The sequence below is a fragment of the Dendrobates tinctorius genome, unplaced genomic scaffold (assembly GCF_039654945.1).
Source record: "Dendrobates tinctorius isolate UK_male_01 unplaced genomic scaffold, ASM3965494v1 ptg000079l, whole genome shotgun sequence".
Lineage (NCBI taxonomy): Eukaryota > Metazoa > Chordata > Amphibia > Anura > Dendrobatidae > Dendrobates > Dendrobates tinctorius.
This window is the reverse complement of record NW_027361747.1, coordinates 27273211-27295486: the sequence shown is the minus strand read 5'-3', so window position 1 is coordinate 27295486 and position 22276 is coordinate 27273211. Positions and strand designations below refer to the sequence as shown.

The 22276-nt window shown below is 45.9% G+C and overlaps 1 protein-coding gene across 6 annotated transcripts in view; it reads right to left on the bottom strand.

The window, feature by feature from the left end:
* Positions 1 to 22276, bottom strand: part of MICU3 (mitochondrial calcium uptake family member 3) — a 226188-nt gene that overhangs the window by 5751 nt on the left and 198161 nt on the right. For all 6 annotated transcript variants that reach the window (XM_073583605.1, XM_073583608.1, XM_073583606.1 and 3 more), the window contains 4 exons: positions 21272 to 21372; positions 14761 to 14932; positions 6063 to 6171; positions 5431 to 5588 (listed from right to left, as the gene is read on the bottom strand). In XM_073583605.1, the coding sequence (XP_073439706.1) occupies positions 5431 to 5588; positions 6063 to 6171; positions 14761 to 14932; positions 21272 to 21372 (540 nt within the window). The remainder of the gene's footprint in view (positions 1 to 5430; positions 5589 to 6062; positions 6172 to 14760; positions 14933 to 21271; positions 21373 to 22276) is intronic.

Below are 22276 nucleotides of genomic sequence, written 5' to 3'. Positions count from 1 at the left end.
GGTGGCTGGGGGCAATATTATTGTGTGTAGACGGCTGTGGAGTTATCATATACTGTGTGGGGGTGGCTGGGGGCAATATTATTGTGTGTAGACGGCTGTGGAGGTATCATACTATGCGGGGGTGGCTGGGGACAATATTATTGTGTATAGAAGCCTGTGGAGAAATCATACTATGCGGGGGTGGCTGGGGACAATATTATTGTGTGTAGACGGCTGTGGAGGTATCATACTATGCGGGGGTGGCTGGGGACAATAGTATTGTGTGTAGAAGCCTGTGGAGATATCATACTGTGTGGGGGTGGCTGGTGACAATATTATTGTGTGTAGAAGCCTGTGGAGATATCATACTATGCGGGGGTGACTGGGGACAATATGATTGTGTGTAGACGGCTGTGGAGGTATCATACTATGCGGGGGTGGCTGGGGACAATATTATTGTGTCTAGAAGCCTGTGGAGATATCATACTGTGTGGGGGTGGCTGGGGGCAATATTATTGTGTGTAGAAGCCTGTGGAGATATCATACTATGCGGGGGTGGCTGGGGGCAATATTATTGTGTGTAGATGCCTGTGGAGATATCATACTATGCGGGGGTGGCTGGGGGCAATATTATTGTGTGTAGAAGCCTGTGGAGATATCATACTATGCGGGGGTGGCTGGGGACAATATTATTGTGTGTAGAAGCCTGCGGAGATATCATACTGTGTGGGGGTGGCTGGGGACAATATTATTGTGTGTAGAAGCCTGTGGAGATATCATACTGTGTGGGGGTGGCTGGGGGCAATATTATTGTTTGTAGAAGCCTGTGGAGATATCATACTATGCGGGGGTGACTAGGGGCAATATTATTGTGTGTAGAAGCCTGTGGAGATATCATACTATGTGGGGGTGGCTGGGGACAATATTATTGTGTGTAGAAGCCTGTGGAGATATCATACTATGCGGGGGTGACTGGGGACAATATTATTGTGTGTAGACGGCTGTGGAGGTATCATACTATGCGGGGGTGGCTGGGGACAATATTATTGTGTGTAGAAGCCTGTGGAGATATCATACTATGCGGGGGTGACTGGGGACAATATTATTGTGTGTAGATGGCTGTGGAGGTACTGTATCATACTATGCGGGGGTGGCTGGGGACAATATTATTGTGTGTAGATGGCTGTGGAGATATCATACTATGCGGGGGTGGCTGGGGGCAATATTATTGTGTGTAGACGGCTGTGGAGGTATCATACTATGCGGGGGTGGCTGGGGGCAATATTATTGTGTGTAGAAGCCTGTGGGGATATCATACTATGCGGGGGTGGCTGGGGGCAATATTATTGTGTGTAGACGGCTGTGGAGGTATCATACTGTGTGGGGGTGGATGGGGACAATATTATTGTGTGTAGACGGCTGTGGAGACATCATACTATGCGGGGGTGGCTGGGAACAATATTATTGTGTGTAGAAGCCTGTGGAGATATCATACTGTGTGGGGGTGGCAGGGGACAATATTATTGTGTGTAGAAGCCTGTGGAGATATCATACTGTGCGGGGGTGACTGGGGACAATATTATTGTGTGTAGACGGCTGTGGAGGTATCATACTATGCGGGGGTGGCTGGGGACAATATTATTGTGTGTAGAAGCCTGTGGAGATATCATACTGTGTGGGGGTGGCTGGGGACAATATTATTGTGTGTAGAAGCCTGTGGAGATATCATACTATGCGGGGGTGGCTGGGGGCAATATTATTGTGTGTAGACGGCTGTGGAGGTACTGTATCATACTATGCGGGGGTGGCTGGGGACAATATTATTGTGTGTAGACGGCTGTGGAGGTATCATACTATGCGGGGGTGGCTGGGGACAATATTATTGTGTGTAGAAGCCTGTGGAGATATCATACTATGCGGGGGTGACTGGGGACAATATTATTGTGTGTAGACGACTGTGGAGGTATCATACTATGCGGGGGTGGCTGGGGACAATATTATTGTGTGTAGAAGCCTGTGGAGATATCATACTATGCGGGGGTGACTGGGGACAATATTATTGTGTGTAGATGGCTGTGGAGGTACTGTATCATACTATGCGGGGGTGGCTGGGGACAATATTATTGTGTGTAGAAGCCTGTGGAGGTATCATACTATGCGGGGGTGGCTGGGGACAATATTATTGTGTGTAGAAGTCTGTGGAGATATCATACTATGCGGGGGTGGCTGGGTACAATATTATTGTGTGTAGACGGCTGTGGAGGTATCATACTATGCGGGGGTCGCTGGGGACAATATTATTGTGTGTAGAAGCCTGTGGAGATATCATACTATGCGGGGGTGGCTGGGGGCAATATTATTGTGTGTAGACGGCTGTGGAGGTATCATACTGTGTGGGGGTGGCTGGGGGCAATATTATTGTGTGTAGACGGCTGTGGAGGTATCATACTGTGTGGGGGTGGCTGGGGGCAATATTATTGTGTGTAGAAGCCTGTGGAGATATCATACTATGCGGGGGTGGCTGGGGACAATATTATTGTGTGTAGAAGCCTGTGGAGATATCATACTATGCGGGGGTGGCTGGGGGCAATATTATTGTGTGTAGACGGCTGTGGAGATATCATACTATGCGGGGGTCGCTGGGGACAATATTATTGTGTGTAGAAGCCTGTGGAGATATCATACTATGCGGGGGTCGCTGGGGACAATATTATTGTGTGTAGAAGCCTGTGGAGATATCATACTATGCGGGGGTGGCTGGGGGCAATATTATTGTGTGTAGACGGCTGTGGAGGTATCATACTGTGTGGGGGTGGCTGGGGGCAATATTATTGTGTGTAGACGGCTGTGGAGGTATCATACTGTGTGGGGGTGGCTGGGGGCAATATTATTGTGTGTAGAAGCCTGTGGAGATATCATACTATGCGGGGGTGGCTGGGGACAATATTATTGTGTGTAGAAGCCTGTGGAGATATCATACTATGCGGGGGTGGCTGGGGGCAATATTATTGTGTGTAGACGGCTGTGGAGATATCATACTATGCGGGGGTCGCTGGGGACAATATTATTGTGTGTAGAAGCCTGTGGAGATATCATACTATGCGGGGGTGGCTGGGAACAATATTATTGTGTGTAGACGGCTGTGGAGGTATCATACTATGCGGGGGTGGCTGGGGACAATATTATTGTGTGTAGACGGCTGTGGGGATATCATACTATGCGGGGGTGGCTGGGAACAATATTATTGTGTGTAGACGGCTGTGGAGGTATCATACTATGCGGGGGTGGCTGGGAACAATATTATTGTGTGTAGACGGCTGTGGAGGTATCATACTATGCGGGGGTGGCTGGGGACAATATTATTGTGTGTAGACGGCTGTGGGGATATCATACTGTGCGGGGGTGGCTGGGGGCAATATTATTGTGTGTAGACGGCTGTGGAGATATCATACTATGCGGGGGTCGCTGGGGACAATATTATTGTGTGTAGAAGCCTGTGGAGATATCATACTATGCGGGGGTGGCTGGGAACAATATTATTGTGTGTAGACGGCTGTGGAGGTATCATACTATGCGGGGGTGGCTGGGGACAATATTATTGTGTGTAGACGGCTGTGGGGATATCATACTATGCGGGGGTGGCTGGGAACAATATTATTGTGTGTAGACGGCTGTGGAGGTATCATACTATGCGGGGGTGGCTGGGAACAATATTATTGTGTGTAGACGGCTGTGGAGGTATCATACTATGCGGGGGTGGCTGGGGACAATATTATTGTGTGTAGACGGCTGTGGGGATATCATACTATGCGGGGGTGGCTGGGAACAATATTATTGTGTGTAGACGGCTGTGGAGGTATCATACTATGCGGGGGTGGCTGGGGACAATATTATTGTGTGTAGACGGCTGTGGGGATATCATACTATGCGGGGGTGGCTGGGGACAATATTATTGTGTGTAGACGGCTGTGGAGGTATCATACTATGCGGGGGTGGCTGGGGACAATATTATTGTGTGTAGACGGCTGTGGGGATATCATACTATGCGGGGGTGGCTGGGAACAATATTATTGTGTGTAGACGGCTGTGGAGGTATCATACTATGCGGGGGTGGCTGGGGACAATATTATTGTGTGTAGACGGCTGTGGAGGTATCATACTATGCGGGGGTGGCTGGGAACAATATTATTGTGTGTAGACGGCTGTGGAGGTATCATACTATGCGGGGGTGGCTGGGGACAATATTATTGTGTGTAGACGGCTGTGGAGGTATCATACTATGCGGGGGTGGCTGGGGACAATATTATTGTGTGTAGACGGCTGTGGGGATATCATACTATGCGGGGGTGGCTGGGAACAATATTATTGTGTGTAGACGGCTGTGGAGGTATCATACTATGCGGGGGTGGCTGGGGACAATATTATTGTGTGTAGACGGCTGTGGAGGTATCATACTGTGTGGGGGTGACTGGGGGCAATATTATTGTGTGTAGAAGCCTATGGAGATATCATACTATGCGGGGGTGGCTGGGGACAATATTATTGTGTGTAGACGGCTGTGGAGGTATCATACTGTGTGGGGGTGGCTGGGGACAATATTATTGTGTGTAGAAGCCTGTGGAGATATCATACTATGCGGGGGTGGCTGGGAACAATATTATTGTGTGTAGACGGCTGTGGAGGTATCATACTGTGTGGGGGTGGCTGGGGACAATATTATTGTGTGTGAGGGCATCATACTGAATGGAGAGGACTGCGGGGGGATCATTCGGTGTGTGTTGGGGGAGCTGATGAACAAGGTACATTTATACTTGTTATACTGTATATAATGTTGAATAGGAGGAGCAGTGTTATGTATAAAGTTTATAAAAGGCAGTAAATTATATGGTTCTGATTAGCTGCTAGTTGTAAGAACACACGTTACAATAAGCCCTATCCCAACATGTCTTAGGAATAGCAGTGTGTTAGCATACTTAAGTCTGCTCATTATTAAGTGATAGAAATTAGTAATAATAATAATATTGAGAACAATTAAGTTTGTCCTGTTGGTTCGGGTCTACACAACAGTCACAGTCAGTTATGTGGCCCCTTATGAAAGTGAATTGCCCACTCTTCTTTTCAATCATTATTGTTTCCAGTACTGAGGTGCAATGGCTCCAGATTGGCAGCAGGTGGCAGCAAAATGCAGCCAAGAGCTCAAGGTCAGCTTTAGTCATTAGCGACTGCCGTGAGGTAAAATAGTCATAGAGGTGCAGAACTGGGTGTACTCAATGTGCGATCTCCATTACTGCTTTTCTATAACATGTTATTATATCTATATACTATGCATATATATGAGATTAACTACTGCATACATTTTACTATGTACAGCACTGAAGAGGTTAATGGAGCACCTTGCTGTGATGTTAGTGGCAGTGAAATATTAGCAGATTGTAAATCGGAGCTTCTTACCCTGAACCCTCGATGTAGCCGGTCTTTCATAATACCAATAAATTCTTTATAACTTAATTGATCGTCTCTGTCGACATCAAAGATCTTGAACACAGTGTTGACTAGATGTGGAGACAACTTCAGGCCTGTAGCGACATACACGGCACGCTTGAACTCATCTGTGGAGGAACAAGACATCAAAAGAGTCAAACCAATCATTATGATAAGAGGGAAATCTCCCATCTTGTTATGTCATAGCCTGTTCTTTAATGGGAATTGGTCATAGAGAAACGAGGCGACGCTTCAGCGTGGAGGAAACCCCAGGCTTGTCTTTAATGTGGCGGACTGTGATGCTTAGTCCATGAGGACGTCATCGATTATATAGAAAAACACAACTTTTCTAACTTCATGAACTCATCGGCTATCTGTATGTTGACTTTGTACCCAAGCTGCGGTTCATGGCACCAGCTCTTCATGCCCGCTCCACTCCTTTAGACTGTGCCGGCATCCTATCATAGGTATCAGCACTGCGGGCCACGAGGACTACTAGCCAAAAGGCCACTGGCGGGAAACTATAGTCTGGCAACTATTCAGAAGCAAAACAGCCTGGTACAACTGGGAAGTGTACGAGTTTTGTTACTGGGATTACTTACCTTGGCCAATAGATCGATTGGCAAAGTTGTACATTTGCATTGCAATGGCAAAATCTTCTAAATTGTTCAAAAACTGGAAGAACGACCTAAATTCATCAAAGGAGATTCCCTGAGAAGCAGAGCAGAAAGGCAATGTTAGTTCTTCTATGATTTTATCTAGATAAGTAGATGAAAGTATCAGCAGGCGATGAATAAAAGTCATTTAGAAGGTTAATATGTGGAACGTGATACTTCCTTTACCAGTCAGACCCTTCCGAAGCGAGTGCTGCAGCCATACCGGAGCTTAGTGCACCAGACACATGGGAATACATAGCTCCTGAGACCGTCTACAGCCATCAGGGCAGGGGTCGTGCCATATTTATATAATAATTGGGAAAAGACGGCCTGCACAGGGTGCCTTCAGACAGGCAGACTGCCCTATGGGTCCTGATTGTAGTCTACCTTCTACCATGGGGGTGTCACTAAAAGACAACCCAACACAAAGTGCCCCGCTACCCTAATATATGATAGATTACAGGAGTTGGACCCTCTAGATGTGCCAGAACAAAGAGCCGCTCCTGGTGTCATGGAACCTCCCTACCTACTTATACATTACATCTCCACCATGTAATGTTACATTCTTTTTGAGAGGCCAGGGGCTACAGAAGATGGGCATGGCTACTAGTCAGTAAGTAGTTGTCCTTTTGGGGCATTGTTAATGCGATCTGTGTAATTTATTAGTAAATTCCCAGAATAATCGGAACCTTTGGAAACAGGTGGAATAGGCCATCAGTGTTAGGGGTCCGACTTCCAATATACCCGCCGATCAGTGAGCATTAAGTTCCTTTCAGTGTTTACCAGGCATAGCGCCATACATTATAGAGTGGCTTGGTCTGGTATTGCAGCTCACTGTGATCTTTCACAGTCTCATTCACGCAGAACAGTCCCTTAATCAGCTGATTAGAACCAGATCTGATATTAATGGCCTATACAAAGGATAGACTATCAATATCAGAGTAACATCTAAAGGAGTTGTTTCACCCTTTTTTCCAATAAATTGTTATTTGGTTTTCTATAATTAAAAGATTTGTAATTTCTTCTAAGAGACACAATTGATTAACACTCCATCCTTTTCGCGTTAAATCAAACATATTTCTGGGCACAGCTGTAGCCAGTCAGACATTTTCCCTGCTGTGACCCCTCTAAATGAAATGTAATATGCATTGGCCATCGCGGTGGACTGAGCTCTGCCTCTGGTTAGAGGATCTTGGCCCCGGCTCCTTGAAGCTTCGGAGCTGGGGACCTCCCTCTATGCCCATAGCCATATGCCACAATGAGACATATGAAAACCTCTAAGGTGTGATCCTATTAGGTTGACCCGTTTTTATATTATTACCATAATAGTGAGTGCTCTAGATATATCATGGGACTTTTTTCCCCCACAAAATGCATCATCTAAGCGTCCAAAAAAGGGGTTAATGGCATAAGAAAAGAACGGATGTTTGACTGCGCGGGTATTTTCATCATTTACGAGCCAGGGAGAAAGAAGAATAAAACTTGAAAGGACGCTTCAGTTTACTGACATGAAAGACACACTGGGTAAACATGCAAGAAAACGCATTCCCATCCCAGCACTGGCAAATTGGTTTGACCAAGGAGATCGAGTCCAAAGTCATGGACAAAAAGGAAATCTAGAACTAAGAGGCGGTGCTGCCAAAACATTAGCTTAAGTCTACATCAAAATGCCGACAGGAGAGTGCCAACTTGTACTAACGTACTAACCGCAGTGTCCAAGAGTAAAGACAATGGCTTCTAAACAAAAGGAGGAACCAACTATGACTCCATTATCAATTTAATGCAAAACCTCCTATCTACGAAGCCCCTTGGTGCTCGGTCAAGATTTAATATTGCACAATGTGTGATTCATTTATCATTAATTAATTGTAATGTTCATCTCAATTGTTTCATTTTTACCTTTTCATTTTTTTTAAATAATAACGTTGGGCAAAGGAGAAGCTGGCATTATACTTCATTCCTTATAACACAATAATTGTCAAATTGAAAATAAAGCAATATTTTAGAAAATTACAAAGTAATCCTCTAAAGACACAACTAAATTGTGATGGTCAACGTGTGACTGGACACACCACCTCCAGCAGGACGAATTTCTATGGCACACATGACCCTGGATACACCGCCTACAGCAGGGCGAATTTAAATAATATAACGTGCAGCCGCATACACCGCCTCCAGCAGGGGAATTTCAGAATTACACGTATAACTGGATACTGTCAGGATTCGTACCGGGGTCTAGTCTGGGTTCCACAGCAAGTTTCGCTGCCTTACTGGCTGTGCCACACAGCCAGTCGGAATATTCAGCTTCTGATCAACTAGTTCTTTTTCGTCCATCATTCTTCCCCGTTCTGGTGATTGGCTGCTTCACTGTTTCCTGTTCGTATGTCCCGCCTTCTTCCTATTTAGCACTCCTCAGGGCTTTCACTCCTTGCTGGTGATTCTTTTGTGGTACGGATTCCTGCCTTCTCCACTGCGCTGCCCGGTACAACCTCTGACAACCTCCCGGTCTCTCTTTCGTCTGAGTACCTCTGGACTCTAGCTTTCCACTTTGTCTTCGCTGAAAGTTTAGTACTGTTTGGTGTGTTAGTTTTGGGTTTCGTGGATTAACCCTTCAGGTTCGTTCTCTCTTTAGTATCACTCTGGTAGTCCTCCTTGCTGCTGCTTGTCTCCCTTAGGTTGTCCAGCATTAATTCCACCCTCGGTTTACCCTCACTGTAGCTCCCTGCACTTACGCCGAGGAAGGGACCGCCGCCCAGTTGTCGCCCACCGGCTAGGGTGGGACCGGCAAGTAGGTAGGGTCAGCGGGGGGGGTGGAGCTCAGTGGCACCTTCCTTCCCCGCCGTGTGGTGGAATCATAACAGATACACCGCCTCCAGCAGGGCGAATTTAAATAATGAAGGGAAACACCAGGGAAACTGATACAATGGAGGGCCCTGCGATAGGGAACAGGATGTGGAGACCTCCTGCACTCCCCTGAGTCAGTGTCTCTACACTCCTCACGATCCCTAGGCCGGTTCCGCACCGGGTGCTGATCAGGAACCTAAAAACCCTAGCTCGCCCTGCATCTAGCCCTTTCTAGTGAAATGGACGGTGCAGAAACTAATCCCACCACTGCACTGAAACACACATTGAGGAAAGTGACAAACAGGGAAACACCACTTAGCTTTGCTCTGTTGCTCTTGCTCCCAGCAACAGAGTCCACCACCAGAATTCAGTTCTACCTGAAGCTACTACAAAAGAGCTCTGCCTGAGCTGCAAGGAACTCCTCTCTGTAGTTCCTTCCTCCACCAGACTTGGTTGGAAATGAGCAATATCACCAACAGTGAGTGAGAGAACAAGACACACCTATATAGTTAAACCAGAGCAATCACACCTGTTAGTGATAATCACGTGCACTAAACTAAAGAAACCAGAGTGCAATGACCCTACCGGCCACCGGGGGCAAAACTACCTTAAAGCCATAGGCTTGAAGGAAAAAAAAAGGTTACTAGTGCATTTATCTGTCATAATCCAACCCGGATCATGACATAAATGAGATGCTTTCTACATAAACACAGGACATTTATAGAATTCTGCAAATACTGTTGTTTTATCTATACCGGCCTCATACTGCATCTAAAGACTACGAGCAAGGGACAATGGTGCCACGATCTTAATATATTTTTTCAAAGAATATTTCACATTAAAGGAGAAGATACACACTCCTAACATCCTTAACCAAATTGTCTAGTTGAAGCAAGACTGAAGTGTTGAAGCCACATCCATACTGTGGTCATCCCAACTACATGCCCAAGGATACTGTTAGATGTGTCACAAGTCCAGTGGCCAGGTCAGGATGAAGTACAGATGAATATGGCTACTATCAATCATGTGAACTGTGCCTCTAATAACAGAAAAACTACTACAGCAATGCCCGTATAATTGTTCCACATGCCGTGCTGTATAATACAACACTTATTTTCATCCATGAAACTGAATGGGAGAAGACACAGATTAGATATTAGAAAAAACTTTTTGACAGAGTGATCAATGAGTGGAACATCACGAAACAATCACTGACCTCAGGGAGACCAGTCAAAGAAAACACTGCTGCAGCCAGCAAAGGCGCTCAATCAGTGAAATCCTAGGTGCATTGCTCCCTGGGAAATACGACTGGATATTGACTTAAAGGGCCACTTAATATGGTGGTAATGGTGGTTTCCGAAAGGAGCCACTCCTTGGCTGGGTCCTTCCCTGGAGGAAGATCTGGCTAGTCCCGTGTTTGAGACTCTTAAATGAGGCTCCACGGACTTTATTTGCATATTCGTTTTTCCCAGGGAGCAATGCACCTAGGATTTCACTGATTGAGCGCCTTTGCTGGCTGCCGCAGTGTTTTCTTTGACTGGTCTCCCTGAGGTCAGTGATTGTTTCGTGATGTTGGTCTACTAGGCATTGCTCCCACCTAGCCAGAATCCTACTCCACACTGATGAGGGGCAACACCCCGAAACAGCTGTCTGTGGATGGATACCTGGCCTTGGTATTTCCCTTGTCATATCTGTAAACTCGTAAAGAGCTGGATATTGACTTAAAGGGCCACTTAATATGGTAGTAATGGTGGTTTCCGAAAGGAGCCACTCCTTGGCTGGGTCCTTCCCTGGAGCAAGATCTGGCTAGTCCCGTGTTTGAGACTCTGAAATGAAGCTCCACGGACTTTATTTGCATATTCGTATTTCCCAGGGAGCAATGCACCTAGGATTTCACTGATTGAGCGCCTTCGCCGGCTGCCGCAGTGTTTTCTTTGACTGGTCTCCCTGAGGTCAGTGATTGTTTCGTGATGTTGGTCTAGTAGGCATTGCTCCCACCTAGCCAGAATCCTACTCCACACTGATGAGGGGCAACACCCTAAAACACCTGTCTGTTGATGGATACCTGGCCTTGGTATTTCCCTTGTCATATTTGTAAACTTGTAAAGAGCTGGATATTGACTTAAAGGGCCACTTAATATGGTGGTAATGGTGGTTTCCGAAAGGAGCCACTCCTTGGCTTGGTCCTTCCCTGGAGGAAGATCTGGCTAGTCCCGTGTTTGAGACTCTTAAATGAGGCTCCACGGACTTTATTTGCATATTCATCTTTAACTTTAGGCCTTTTAGAGATCATTTATATTCAACTTGCTTATCTGTTCACAAAAACAGTAATTTTGACTAGGGGTGCCCAAACTTTTACATGCTACTGTAAGTGTTGTATCCGTTTTTTCAAGGATTCAACACGTACCTATTATAATGTATGGGGCGGATCATATATCTGTTTTTTTCAAGCAGATATGTCCATTCTTTTCCACTACCACGGATGAAAAGATACAATACAAATTTATGGGTGTGTGAAAAACACGTACAGGGCACGTAAGGCATTCGTGTGCTGTTCATATTTAACACTGCAAAGTATAGGAGAAGCTGTGTAATTTATTTATCCACCCGTGAAAAACACTGATGACACACTGATGGTAAAAAGGACACAAGGACCGTACAGTGATGACACCGGTACCATTTTTTCATGTACGTGTTTAATTACGGACTTGTGAATGAGGCCTAAAACATAGTTCATTGTTTCCGGGGAGCCTGTTGGTATTTCATACTGCTCATGGTTCACCTTAAGGCTATGTGCACACGTAGCGTTTTAAAACGCTCACTAAAAACCGAACTCCTTCCCAGAAATCGCGCGTTTTTTTCCGCGTGATTTCACCGCGATTTTACCGCGATTATGATCGCGATTTTGCCGCGATTTTCACGTGCGTTATTCAAGCACTTTCCAAGCGATTTGAAGCATCGCTTGGAAAGTGATTGACAGGTTGGTCACACTCGTCAAACATAGTGTGGTTTTTACTATTGAGGCCGCCTATGCGGCATCAATAGTAAAAGATAGGATGTTAAAATGCTAAAAAAAAAATAATAAATCGGGGTATATTTACCATCCGACGTCCCGCGCTGCATTCCCAGCGTTCCCAGTAATGCCTTGCGAGACCTGTGTTGACGTAGTCTCGCGTTGCTATAGCGATCTCGCGAGACTACGTCATCACAGGGCTTTGCCGCAAGGCATTACTGGGAACGCTAGGCCGGGAATGCAGCGCGGGACACCGGAAGGTAAATATACCCCGATTTTTTTATTTTTTATTCTTTTTTTTACAGGGGTATGGTACCCAGGGCCTGGAGGACAGTCTCCTCTCCTCCACACCGTGGGTACCAACCGCACATGAGACGCTTAACTTCCTGCATGGTGGGCATAGCCACATGCGGGAAGTAAGCGATTCTCATGCATTCCTATGGGTGCGGAATCGCGGCAATTCTTTGCGATTCCGCACAAAAGAATGAGCATGCTGGGATTTTTTCCGCGATGCGATTCCGCCGCGGAAAAAAGCGCAGCATTAGCACAGCATGTGCGGCATTCCATAGGAATGCATGGGGGCGTTCTGTACACGGTTTTTAAGCGTTTTCGCAGCGTTTTCGCACCGAAAATCGCGGCAAAAACGCTTAAAAATCGCTACGTGTGCACACAGCCTAAAGGTTGTTTTCTCATAAATGGAACCGGCATCTATCTCGAGAATGAAGCTCAGGTGTGCATTACTGTATGTTGTACCTCCCTTTCACTTGTATACAAATTCTGACTGGCTCCCACTAACAGCAGATAGATTTGGGTCCCATTGGTGGGATCTGCATCTACTATACATGTATGGCATATTCTAGGGATATTCCATAAATGTATGTGATGGGAATGTCTCTTTTAATGGACTCGTTATTTCAGAGGATTAGAAATTGTAAGATGTTATCACCTATCCCATGGTGGATCTCCAACTGCTGGTACTCTCAGCGGTCCTGAAATCAGGCACATCCCATTTCATTCATTCTCTATGGGACTGCTGGAGATAACCAAGTACAGTCCCATTGAGAATACATGGAGCAGAGGTTTGTGTGCTCAATTCCTGCTCCATCCAGACAGCTATCTTCAGAGCCCTATTCTCGGGATTGATGTGGGTCCCAGCAGTCAGATCCCTGATGGATAGTGGATCACTTTTAATTGCGGCACAAACACCTTAAACTACTCAACTAAGCCATTATTTTTTAGACCCAATACTAACACTCACCACTGAAGACACCTGTAAAGTAAGCAACATCACACGGTAAATACAATACCAGACCGGTACATAGTCTGCCACATATACAAGTAGTCAACATTCAACCCTCAGTCATTGACATTTCAAACACAACTCTTCTGCTTACATGACAACAATCAAGTAAGACAATGAGGTGTTAAACTGGAGGTGAAAGCCAATAAATACTATGTCTCACATACTTTCCTAAATTATACAACAATCCTTGCTTTTATATGGTGAGAAGAGATGAGAAACCATTTACACACTACTCAATTATGGGCCATTCAGCTTCTGACCAAGAGGCAAGATGAAAGTCGCCCTAACAATAGGTCTTGCACTAAGTACACTTTAGGTTTTCTGGTTCCTCAAGCTCCACTGTCAACACTGCCAAAGTGTAGCCATTTCAGGCAAAGACAAGCTGTTTGCAAGTTTTCCTTAGGAAGGATTAACCTGATCCCACCACAAATACAAACAGAAGAATACATCCAAAACATCCCACGCCTAAAGGACTACTTGTAACATCAGCTCTATTGGTTTCCACTCAGGCATTTTCATGCCAACAGCTCTTTCTATTAGTTTGGTACCAGGCTCACAATTCATCTTACACAACAAGTCAAGCAGTCGGACACACAAGCGTCTCGGCAATCGCTCATTCTCTGGGATCCCTTTGAAATTCTCTGTTGTAGTAGGAAAGCCTAGTATAGTGTTCAATGTCATCAATCTCACATTATAAAAGGACAATGTCTGTGGGCTAGGGCTCAAATCTTCAGATTTCCTTATATTTCTAGGGAAATTTAGACAAAATAATGCTGCCCAAGGAATTAATATATGTAGTCTGCATTTTCCTGTAGAAAATAATAATATACTGTGTATAATATCAATATAAATGGTGTGGGATTTATGTTTTTATGTATGTAAACCTAATTCAATTCAGTGCTGAAATCTCATCTCTCGAGATCTTGGTGCCGAGATCTCCATCTGCTCATGCGCCACCCCCGGCAGCCATTTTCCCAGAGTCCACAGTACAGGAAACCATGGAACTGCCGTACCCCCGTACCACCGCTGGGCACCCGCAGCACCACCGGACACCCCCATAGCACCGTCAGGCACCCGCAGCACCGGACACCGCAGCAGCACCAGACACCCTCAGCAGCGCGCCACACATAGGAACACCCCCTCATCCTAGCTTGTGGCCTGCAGCATCATCCCACTCCTGCCTCCTCCAGGAGTGACCCTGGGACCCCGCTTCACTGCACCCACCACCCCCGGTAAGCAATAAGATGCACAGATTATAAGAAGCACCATTTTATTTAAAAAAAAATGTTTTCCTATTTTTCTCCTCAAAATTTGGGGTGCGTCTTATAATCCGAAAAATACCGTAATAAGTAAGCAATGGTCATGTCAGTACACAAATTGTACAACTTCTCTTGACAATTTAGAAATGTTGCTGTCACAATTAGAATTTTTTAATTTCTTTTTTCATTTACTTATGAATGGACCCAAACATTGTACAAAATTACCTTTTCTTCTGGAATCCTGAAGCGCACATTCTCCAAGTAGCTTGATGTGTTTTCGACATTTGTGTATCGTAAGAGAATGCGGGCAAAATCTTCTTCACTGATTGTACTCATGCCTTTAGAGTAGGAAAGGAACTCAATTTCAAGTACCTCAGTCTGGAGGTTATCCATAAACCTATAACAGATATAATAAGGGTAAACGGTTGCCTTTCATTTTCTACATGTTTTGAAAAAGCTTGAAAGAATCGAAGGGTTGAAGGGGCGGCACAATTGCAATTTTCATCCATATTTTAGCCATTGCAGAGCAAGTGAAAAATCAGACCTGCCAATGAAACAATCTCCATGCAACAAAAGTACTGTATGTCTGATCTTGGCATCAATATAAAGGTCCGATTCATGAATGTGTTATTGTAAGAATTATGGCACAAAACACCTTCAAATGTCACAAAATTGACAACTTGAAGATAAGCAAACTTTGTATGACTTTGGCATTTTTACACACATCCCTGACAGATTCGCTAAAATAAGAGGAGCTGGGGCTAGGTGGGTCAAGGCGAAGGATGAACGGGGCATGGTGAAACCCACCGGGCAAAATGTTCTAAATTTACACAACTGTTGTGGCATAAATTATGCCAGAAATGTACTCCAGTCCCTGAAAAGAGTAACATTTCTGGAAGAGGCGCACAGCACTTACAGTGTAAGAAGCGCCTAAGTCATTAAAGGGAATCTGTCACCCCATTTTTGGCCTATAAGCTGCGGCCACCACCATCAGGGGCTGATCTACAGCATTCTGTAATGCTGTAGATAAGCCCCCAATCTAACCTGAAAGATAAGAAAAATGAGTTAGATTATACTCACCCGGGGATCCGGTCTGGTCCGATGGGTGTCGCAGTCCAGTCCGGTGCCTCCCATCTTCTAGAGATGACGTCCTCCTCCTTATTTCTGCTGCAGCTCCTGCGCAGGTGTACTTTCTCAGCCCTGTTGAGGGCAGAGTGAAGTACTGCAGTGCGCAGGCGCCGGAGCTCTCTCACCTTTCCCGGCACCTCTCAACAGGGCAGAGAAAGTACGTCTGCGCAGCAGCCGCGGCAGAAGTCTGGACCGGACTGCGACACCCACCGCAACCGCCCCCCCCCCCCCCCGGTAAGTATAATCAAACTTGTTTTTCTTATCTTTCAGGTTACATTACAGAATGCTGTAGATCAGCCCCTGATGGCGGTGGCCGCATCTTATAGGCCGAAAATGGGGTGACAGATTCCCTTTAAGAGGCATGAACTTCCTTCATTAAGACTGAATTAAACACACGGGGCAACACTGACATTAATGGGGATCCAACCAGACCTATACAAAATTAATGCTGATTAAAGAGAGAGAGAAAAGGAATAGGCCACACAATGGGGATCACCCAACATAAGATTTAGCAAAAATTTGTAACAATCTTTATTTAGACACAAACAACTAAACACCCAATTGTTAAAAACATTAAAAGTTAGTCACACATGTGACTTGAACATCTAGGTTCACAATAGAACCAAACCCTCATAACTTCACCTCCACAGAAAAACATCTCAATAACAGACCAAATATGTATGTAGATAGCATACCACAGTATAAATAAATGCACACACCAAAAATATAAATATTGGCAATTGATAGCAGAAAATAAAACAATATTAAAGCCACATATGCTATATACACAGGAAGAGATAGTATAAACCATATATCAGCCAATTATAATAAATATATATGATCTAATTTACCTGTGAGAAATTGCACAAAAAGCCCACAAACAGTATCTGGCCTATATAACACGCTAATGCAATGTTATTGATCAAAATCCCTTAGAAGTGCATGTACTCCGGTTTCCTCCCACATTCTAAAGACATACTGATAGGGAATTTAGATTGTGAGCCCCATCGGGGACAGTGATGATAATATGTGCAAATTGTAAAGCGCTGCAGAATATGTTAGCGCTATATAAAAATAAAGATTATTTATTTATTTATTTATATGTATTTCCCTAACAACCGCTCAGACTCATGTTTGACCAAGCGCATTGAAATAAAAGTGGTATTGGCTAAAAAATAGCCGCATAAAGGGAAGGCAATGCTCAACCTTAGTTTGGTTATGCACTAGTTTCCAATCAGAAGTGGAGTGGAGCCCGAGCGTCCTGAGACCCGATGTGTGTCGCCACCAATTGTGGCTTCGAAGGGAAATACATGCACTTCTAAGGGATTTTGATCAATAACATTGCATTAGCGTGTTATATAGGCCAGATACTGTTTGTGGGCTTTTTGTGCAATTTCTCACAGGTAAATTAGATCATATATATTTATTATAATTGGCTGATATATGGTTTATACCATCTCTTCCTGTGTATATAGCATATGTGGCTTTAATATTGTTTTATTTTTCTGCTATCAATTGCCAATATTTGTATTTTTGGTGTGTGCATTTATTCATGAATGTGAGCCAGTTTACATGCAAAAACCTTTTATACTGTGGTATGCTATCTACATACATATTTGGTCTGTTATTGAGATCTTTTTCTGTGGAGGTGAAGTTATGAGTGTTTGGTTCTATTGTGAACCTAGATGTTCAAGTCACATGTGTGACTAACTTTTAATGTTTTTAACAATTGAGTGTTTAGTTGTTGGTGTCTAAATAAAGATTGTTACAAATTTTTGCTAAATCTTATGTTGGGTGATCCCCATTGTGTGGCCTATTCCTTTTCTCTCTCTCTTTAATCATCCTTCATTAAGACTGGCGTGCCCGAAGAGTTCATTGTCGGTATCCGCTTCATTGTTTGTTGTATGTGTGTCCTGTGTGCAATTTGTGCATTAATAAGTTTACTTGTCCAGGTTTATGCGCTGTTTTCTATTTTAGTTTTGTCCAGAATCTCTGCTTCATTTATTATAGTGCTTTGAAGAAAGCACTATATTGTAATCCGAACGCTGCTAACTTCTTCTCATTATTCAGTTGATTTCTGCAATTAATGCGGCCCGAACCGCTACACGCACAGACTCTGTTGAGGTGTCGTTTCGAAGCCAGCGTCCATGAGTGGTGTGCTAAGTATTTTTTGTGTTGATGGGATTTGAAGTTTTTGTGCAATTTGCATTAGAAATTTTTTTTTCCCGTCATTGGAATGCATTGTCTCAATGCGTTTCAATAGGGAAATGTTGCCACAGACAAAACATGCCCTGAGGCGATTGAAATGGCAGTTAAGCTCATTGATATGCGCAGGCACACCCAGTTACTATGCCAACGCCTACGAACTTCACATGACGCCCCCAGGACACAGATTCTGGCAGATAATATCAGCTCTTAAAGCGAAACCCACAGCACGAATGCAAATCTAGCTTCATCACATGACGTACGCCCCTGAGAAAGAATGTGCGCCAAAGTGGATTTAGAAGCCCAGTGAGCCAAACTAGCTCTTAAACGGCTGACGCGCCTAAGTGATTCTTAAAGGGCCGGCGCACCAAAATGAGTCTTAAAGGGCCGGCACGCCAAATCGAAAGCTGAGTGACCCCAGGCTCCAAATCGGAGGCTGAGCCACCCCGGCCTCCAAATCGGACCCAGAGTGGCCCCGCTCACCAAATCGGACCCAGAGTGGCCCTGCCCACCAAATCGGACCCTGAGGGGCCCCGCCCACTAAATCGCACCCTGAGGGGCCCCGCCCACCAAATCGCACCCTGAGGGGCCCCGCCCACCAAGTCGGACCCAGAGGGGCCCCGCCCACCAAGTCGGACACAGAGTGGCCCCGCCTACCAAATTGGACCCAGAGGGGCCCCGCCCACCAAATCGGACCCTGAGGGGCCCCGGCCACCAAATCAGACCCTGAGGGGCCCCTGCCACAAAATTGGACCCTGAGGGGCCCCAACCACAAAATCGGACCCTGAGGGGCCCCGGCCACAAAATCGGACCCTGAGGGGCCCCATCCACAAAATCGAACCCTGAGGGTCCCCGGCCACAAAATCGGACCCTGAGGGGCCCCAACCACAAAATCGGACCCTGAGGGGCCCCAACCACAAAATCAAACCCTGAGGGTCCCCGGCCACAAAATCGGACCCTGAGGTGGCCCCGGCCACAAAATCGGACCCTGAGGGACCCCGGCCACAAAATCGGACCCTGAGGGGCCCCACCCACAAAATTGGACCCGGAGGGGCCCCGGCCACAAAATTGGACCCTGAGGGGCCCTACCCACCAAATCAGACCCTGAGGGGCCCCACCCACAAAATCAGACCCTGAGGGTCCCCGGCCACAAAATCGAACCCTGAGGGGCCTCACACACAAAATCGGACCCTGAGGGGCCCCACCCACATAATCGGACCCTGAGGGGCCCCAACCACAAAATCGGACACTGAGGGGCCCCGGCCACAAAATCGGACCCTGAGGGGCCCCGGCCACAAAATCGGACCCTGAGGAGCCCCACCCACTAAATCAAACCCTGAGGGGCCCCGGCCACAAAATCAGACCATGAGGGGCCCTGGCCACAAAATCGGACCCTGAGTGGCCCCACCCACAAAATCGGACCCTGAGGGGCCCCGGCCATAAAATTGGACCCTGAGGGGCCCCACCCCCAAAATCGGACCCTGAGGGGCCCCACCCACAAAATCGGACCCTGAGAGGCCACACCCGCAAAATCACAACCTGAGGGATCCCGGCCACCAATTCAAGCCCTGAGGAGCCCAGGCCACCGAATCGGATCCTGAGGGGCCCACCCACCAAATCAGACCCTGAGGCCAAAGTGGCCCCTGAGAGGCACCCACAGTTAAAACGGATCCTGAGTTGAAAGTCTTGCAGGGGCAGTAGGCAGGTCTCTCTTAAAGGGGCAGCCAGGGCACCATTTCAAAGCACTATCTGTACTTCCTTCAGGAAATACACATTTAGTTTTTCTTATTATTATTATTCAGTTGATTTCCGCAATTAATGCGGCCCGAACCGCTACACGCACAGACTCCGTTGAGGCGTCGTTTCGAAGCCAGCATCCACGAGTGGTGTGCTAAGTATTTTTCGTGTCGATCGAATTGGTAGTTTTTGCGCAATTTGCGTTTGAAATTTTTTTTCCCGTCATTGGAATGCATTGTTTCAACGCATTTCAATGGAAAAATTTTGCCATAGGAATACATTGGGCAGTCTTGAGGCGATTGCAATGGCAGTTAAGCTCATTGATATATGCCAACGCCAACGAACTTTACATGACCCCAGCAGGACAGAGTTTCTGCCAGATAATATCAGCTCTTAAAGTGAAACCCAAAGCAAAATGCAAATCGACCCTGGCCTACAAATCGGAGGCTGAGCCACCCAGGCCTCCAAATCGGACCCAGAGTGGCCATGCCCACGAAATCGGACTCTGAGGGGCCCCGCCCACCAAATCAGACCCTGAAGGGCCCCGCCCACCAAATTGGATGCTGAGGGGCCCCGCCCACCAAATCGGACCCTGAGGGGCCCCCGCCCACCAAATCGGACGCTGAGGGGCCCTGCCCACCAAATCGGACTCTGAGGGGCCCTGCCCACCAAGCAGGTCCCTGAGGGGCCCCGCCCACCAAATCGGACCCTGAGGGGCCCCGCCAACCAAATCAGACCCAATGGGGCCCCGCCCACCAAAGCAGACCCAGAGTGGCCCCGCCCACCAAATCGGACTCTGAGGGGCCCCACCCACCAAATTGGACTCTGTGGGGCCCCGCCCACAAAATCGGACCCAGAGTGGCCCCGCCCACCAAATCGGACTCTAAGGGGCCCTGCCCACCAAACCGGACCCTGAGGGGCCCCGCCCACCAAATCGGACCCAGATGGGCCCCGCCCACCAAATTGGACCCAGAGGGGCTCCACCCACAAAATCAGACCCTAAAGGGCCCCACCCACAAAATCGGACCGAGGGGCCCCGGCCACAAAATCAGACCCTGAGGTATCCCGTCCACTAATTCAAGCCCTGAGGAGCCCAGGCCACCGAATTGGATTCTGAGAGGCCCCACCCACCAAGTCAGACCCTGAGGGGCCCGACAGGCCAAAATGGCCCCTGAAAGGCATCCACGGTTAAAACGGATCCTGAGTTGAAAGTCTTGCAGGGGCAGCAGGCAAGTCTCTCTTAAAGGGGCAGCCCGGGCATCATTTCAAAGCACTATCTGTACTTCCTTCAGGAAATACACATCTAGTTTTTGTTGTTTTGCGTATTTATTTTCTTTTCCATGGTTTCATGTTGGTTTATTGTGGTTTATTTTTTTTACATGTTGCATTTTTCATGTTTTCTCTGTGTCCCATGATAAAACATTATACAATAATGTCTACGACAGTGGTTTATTGCTGTAATGTTCTGTTACATGCTTGTAAGATCTGCAGCTTCCTGTTTGTAGGTTGTGTGTATTATCTTCCATATCATAATCATATTTAGAAAATGTATTATGATTACAGGTGACTGCATGGTGGAGTTATTATTTAGGAAGAATACAGCTTTATGGGATTACATCAACATATAATTTAACTGCATATAATAATAGATATAAAAGTGACTCACCGATAAAAGTCTTCAAAGTTAAGTTCAATTTTTCCTTTCTTCCCAAAAAAGTGCACAAGCAGAGTAGTATGTATCATGGAACTGGTAAGCTCATCAGCACCCTTGATAGGGAAGATACATTAATTACATTGTGTGAATGGCCAGATCGAGTGGCACCATGCAATGTAAAATATATCAATTATACTCTGGCATGTAAAAGTTTATGCACCCCTGGTCAAAAGTATTATTATTGCTGTTACTGCGAACAGTTATGCAATTTGAAGATGAAATGATCTCTAAAAGGCCTAAACTTAACCCCTTCATGACCCAGCCTATTTTGACCTTAATGACCTGGCCATTGTTTGCAATTCTGACCAGTGTTCCTTTATGAGGTAATAACTCAGGAACACTTCAACGGATCCTAGGGATTCTGAGATTGCTTTTTCGTGACATATTGGGCTTCATGTTAGTGGTAAATTTAGGTCGATAATTTTTGCGTTTATTTGTGAAAAAATCAGAAATTTGCAATTTCGCAATTTTCACATTTTGAATTTTTATTCTGTTAAACCAGAGAGTTACAGTGGGGAAAAAAAGTATTTAGTCAGTCAGCAATAGTGCAAGTTCCACCACTTAAAAAGATGAGAGGCGTCGGTAATTTACATCATAGGTAGTCCTCAACTATGGGAGACAAACTGAGAAAAAAAAATCCAGAAAATCACATTGTCTGTTTTTTTTTCATTTTATTTGCATATTATGGTGGAAAATAAGTATTTGGTCAGAAACAAGCAATCAAGATTTCTGGCTCTCACAGACCTGTAACTTCTTCTTTAAGAGTCTCCTCTTTCCTCCACTCATTACCTGTAGTAATGGCACCTGTTTATACTTGTTATCAGTATAAAAAGACACCTGTGCACACCCTCAAACAGTCTGACTCCAAACTCCACTATGGTGAAGACCAAAGAGCTGTCAAAGGACACCAGAAACAAAATTGTAGCCCTGCACCAGGCTGGGAAGACTGAATCTGCA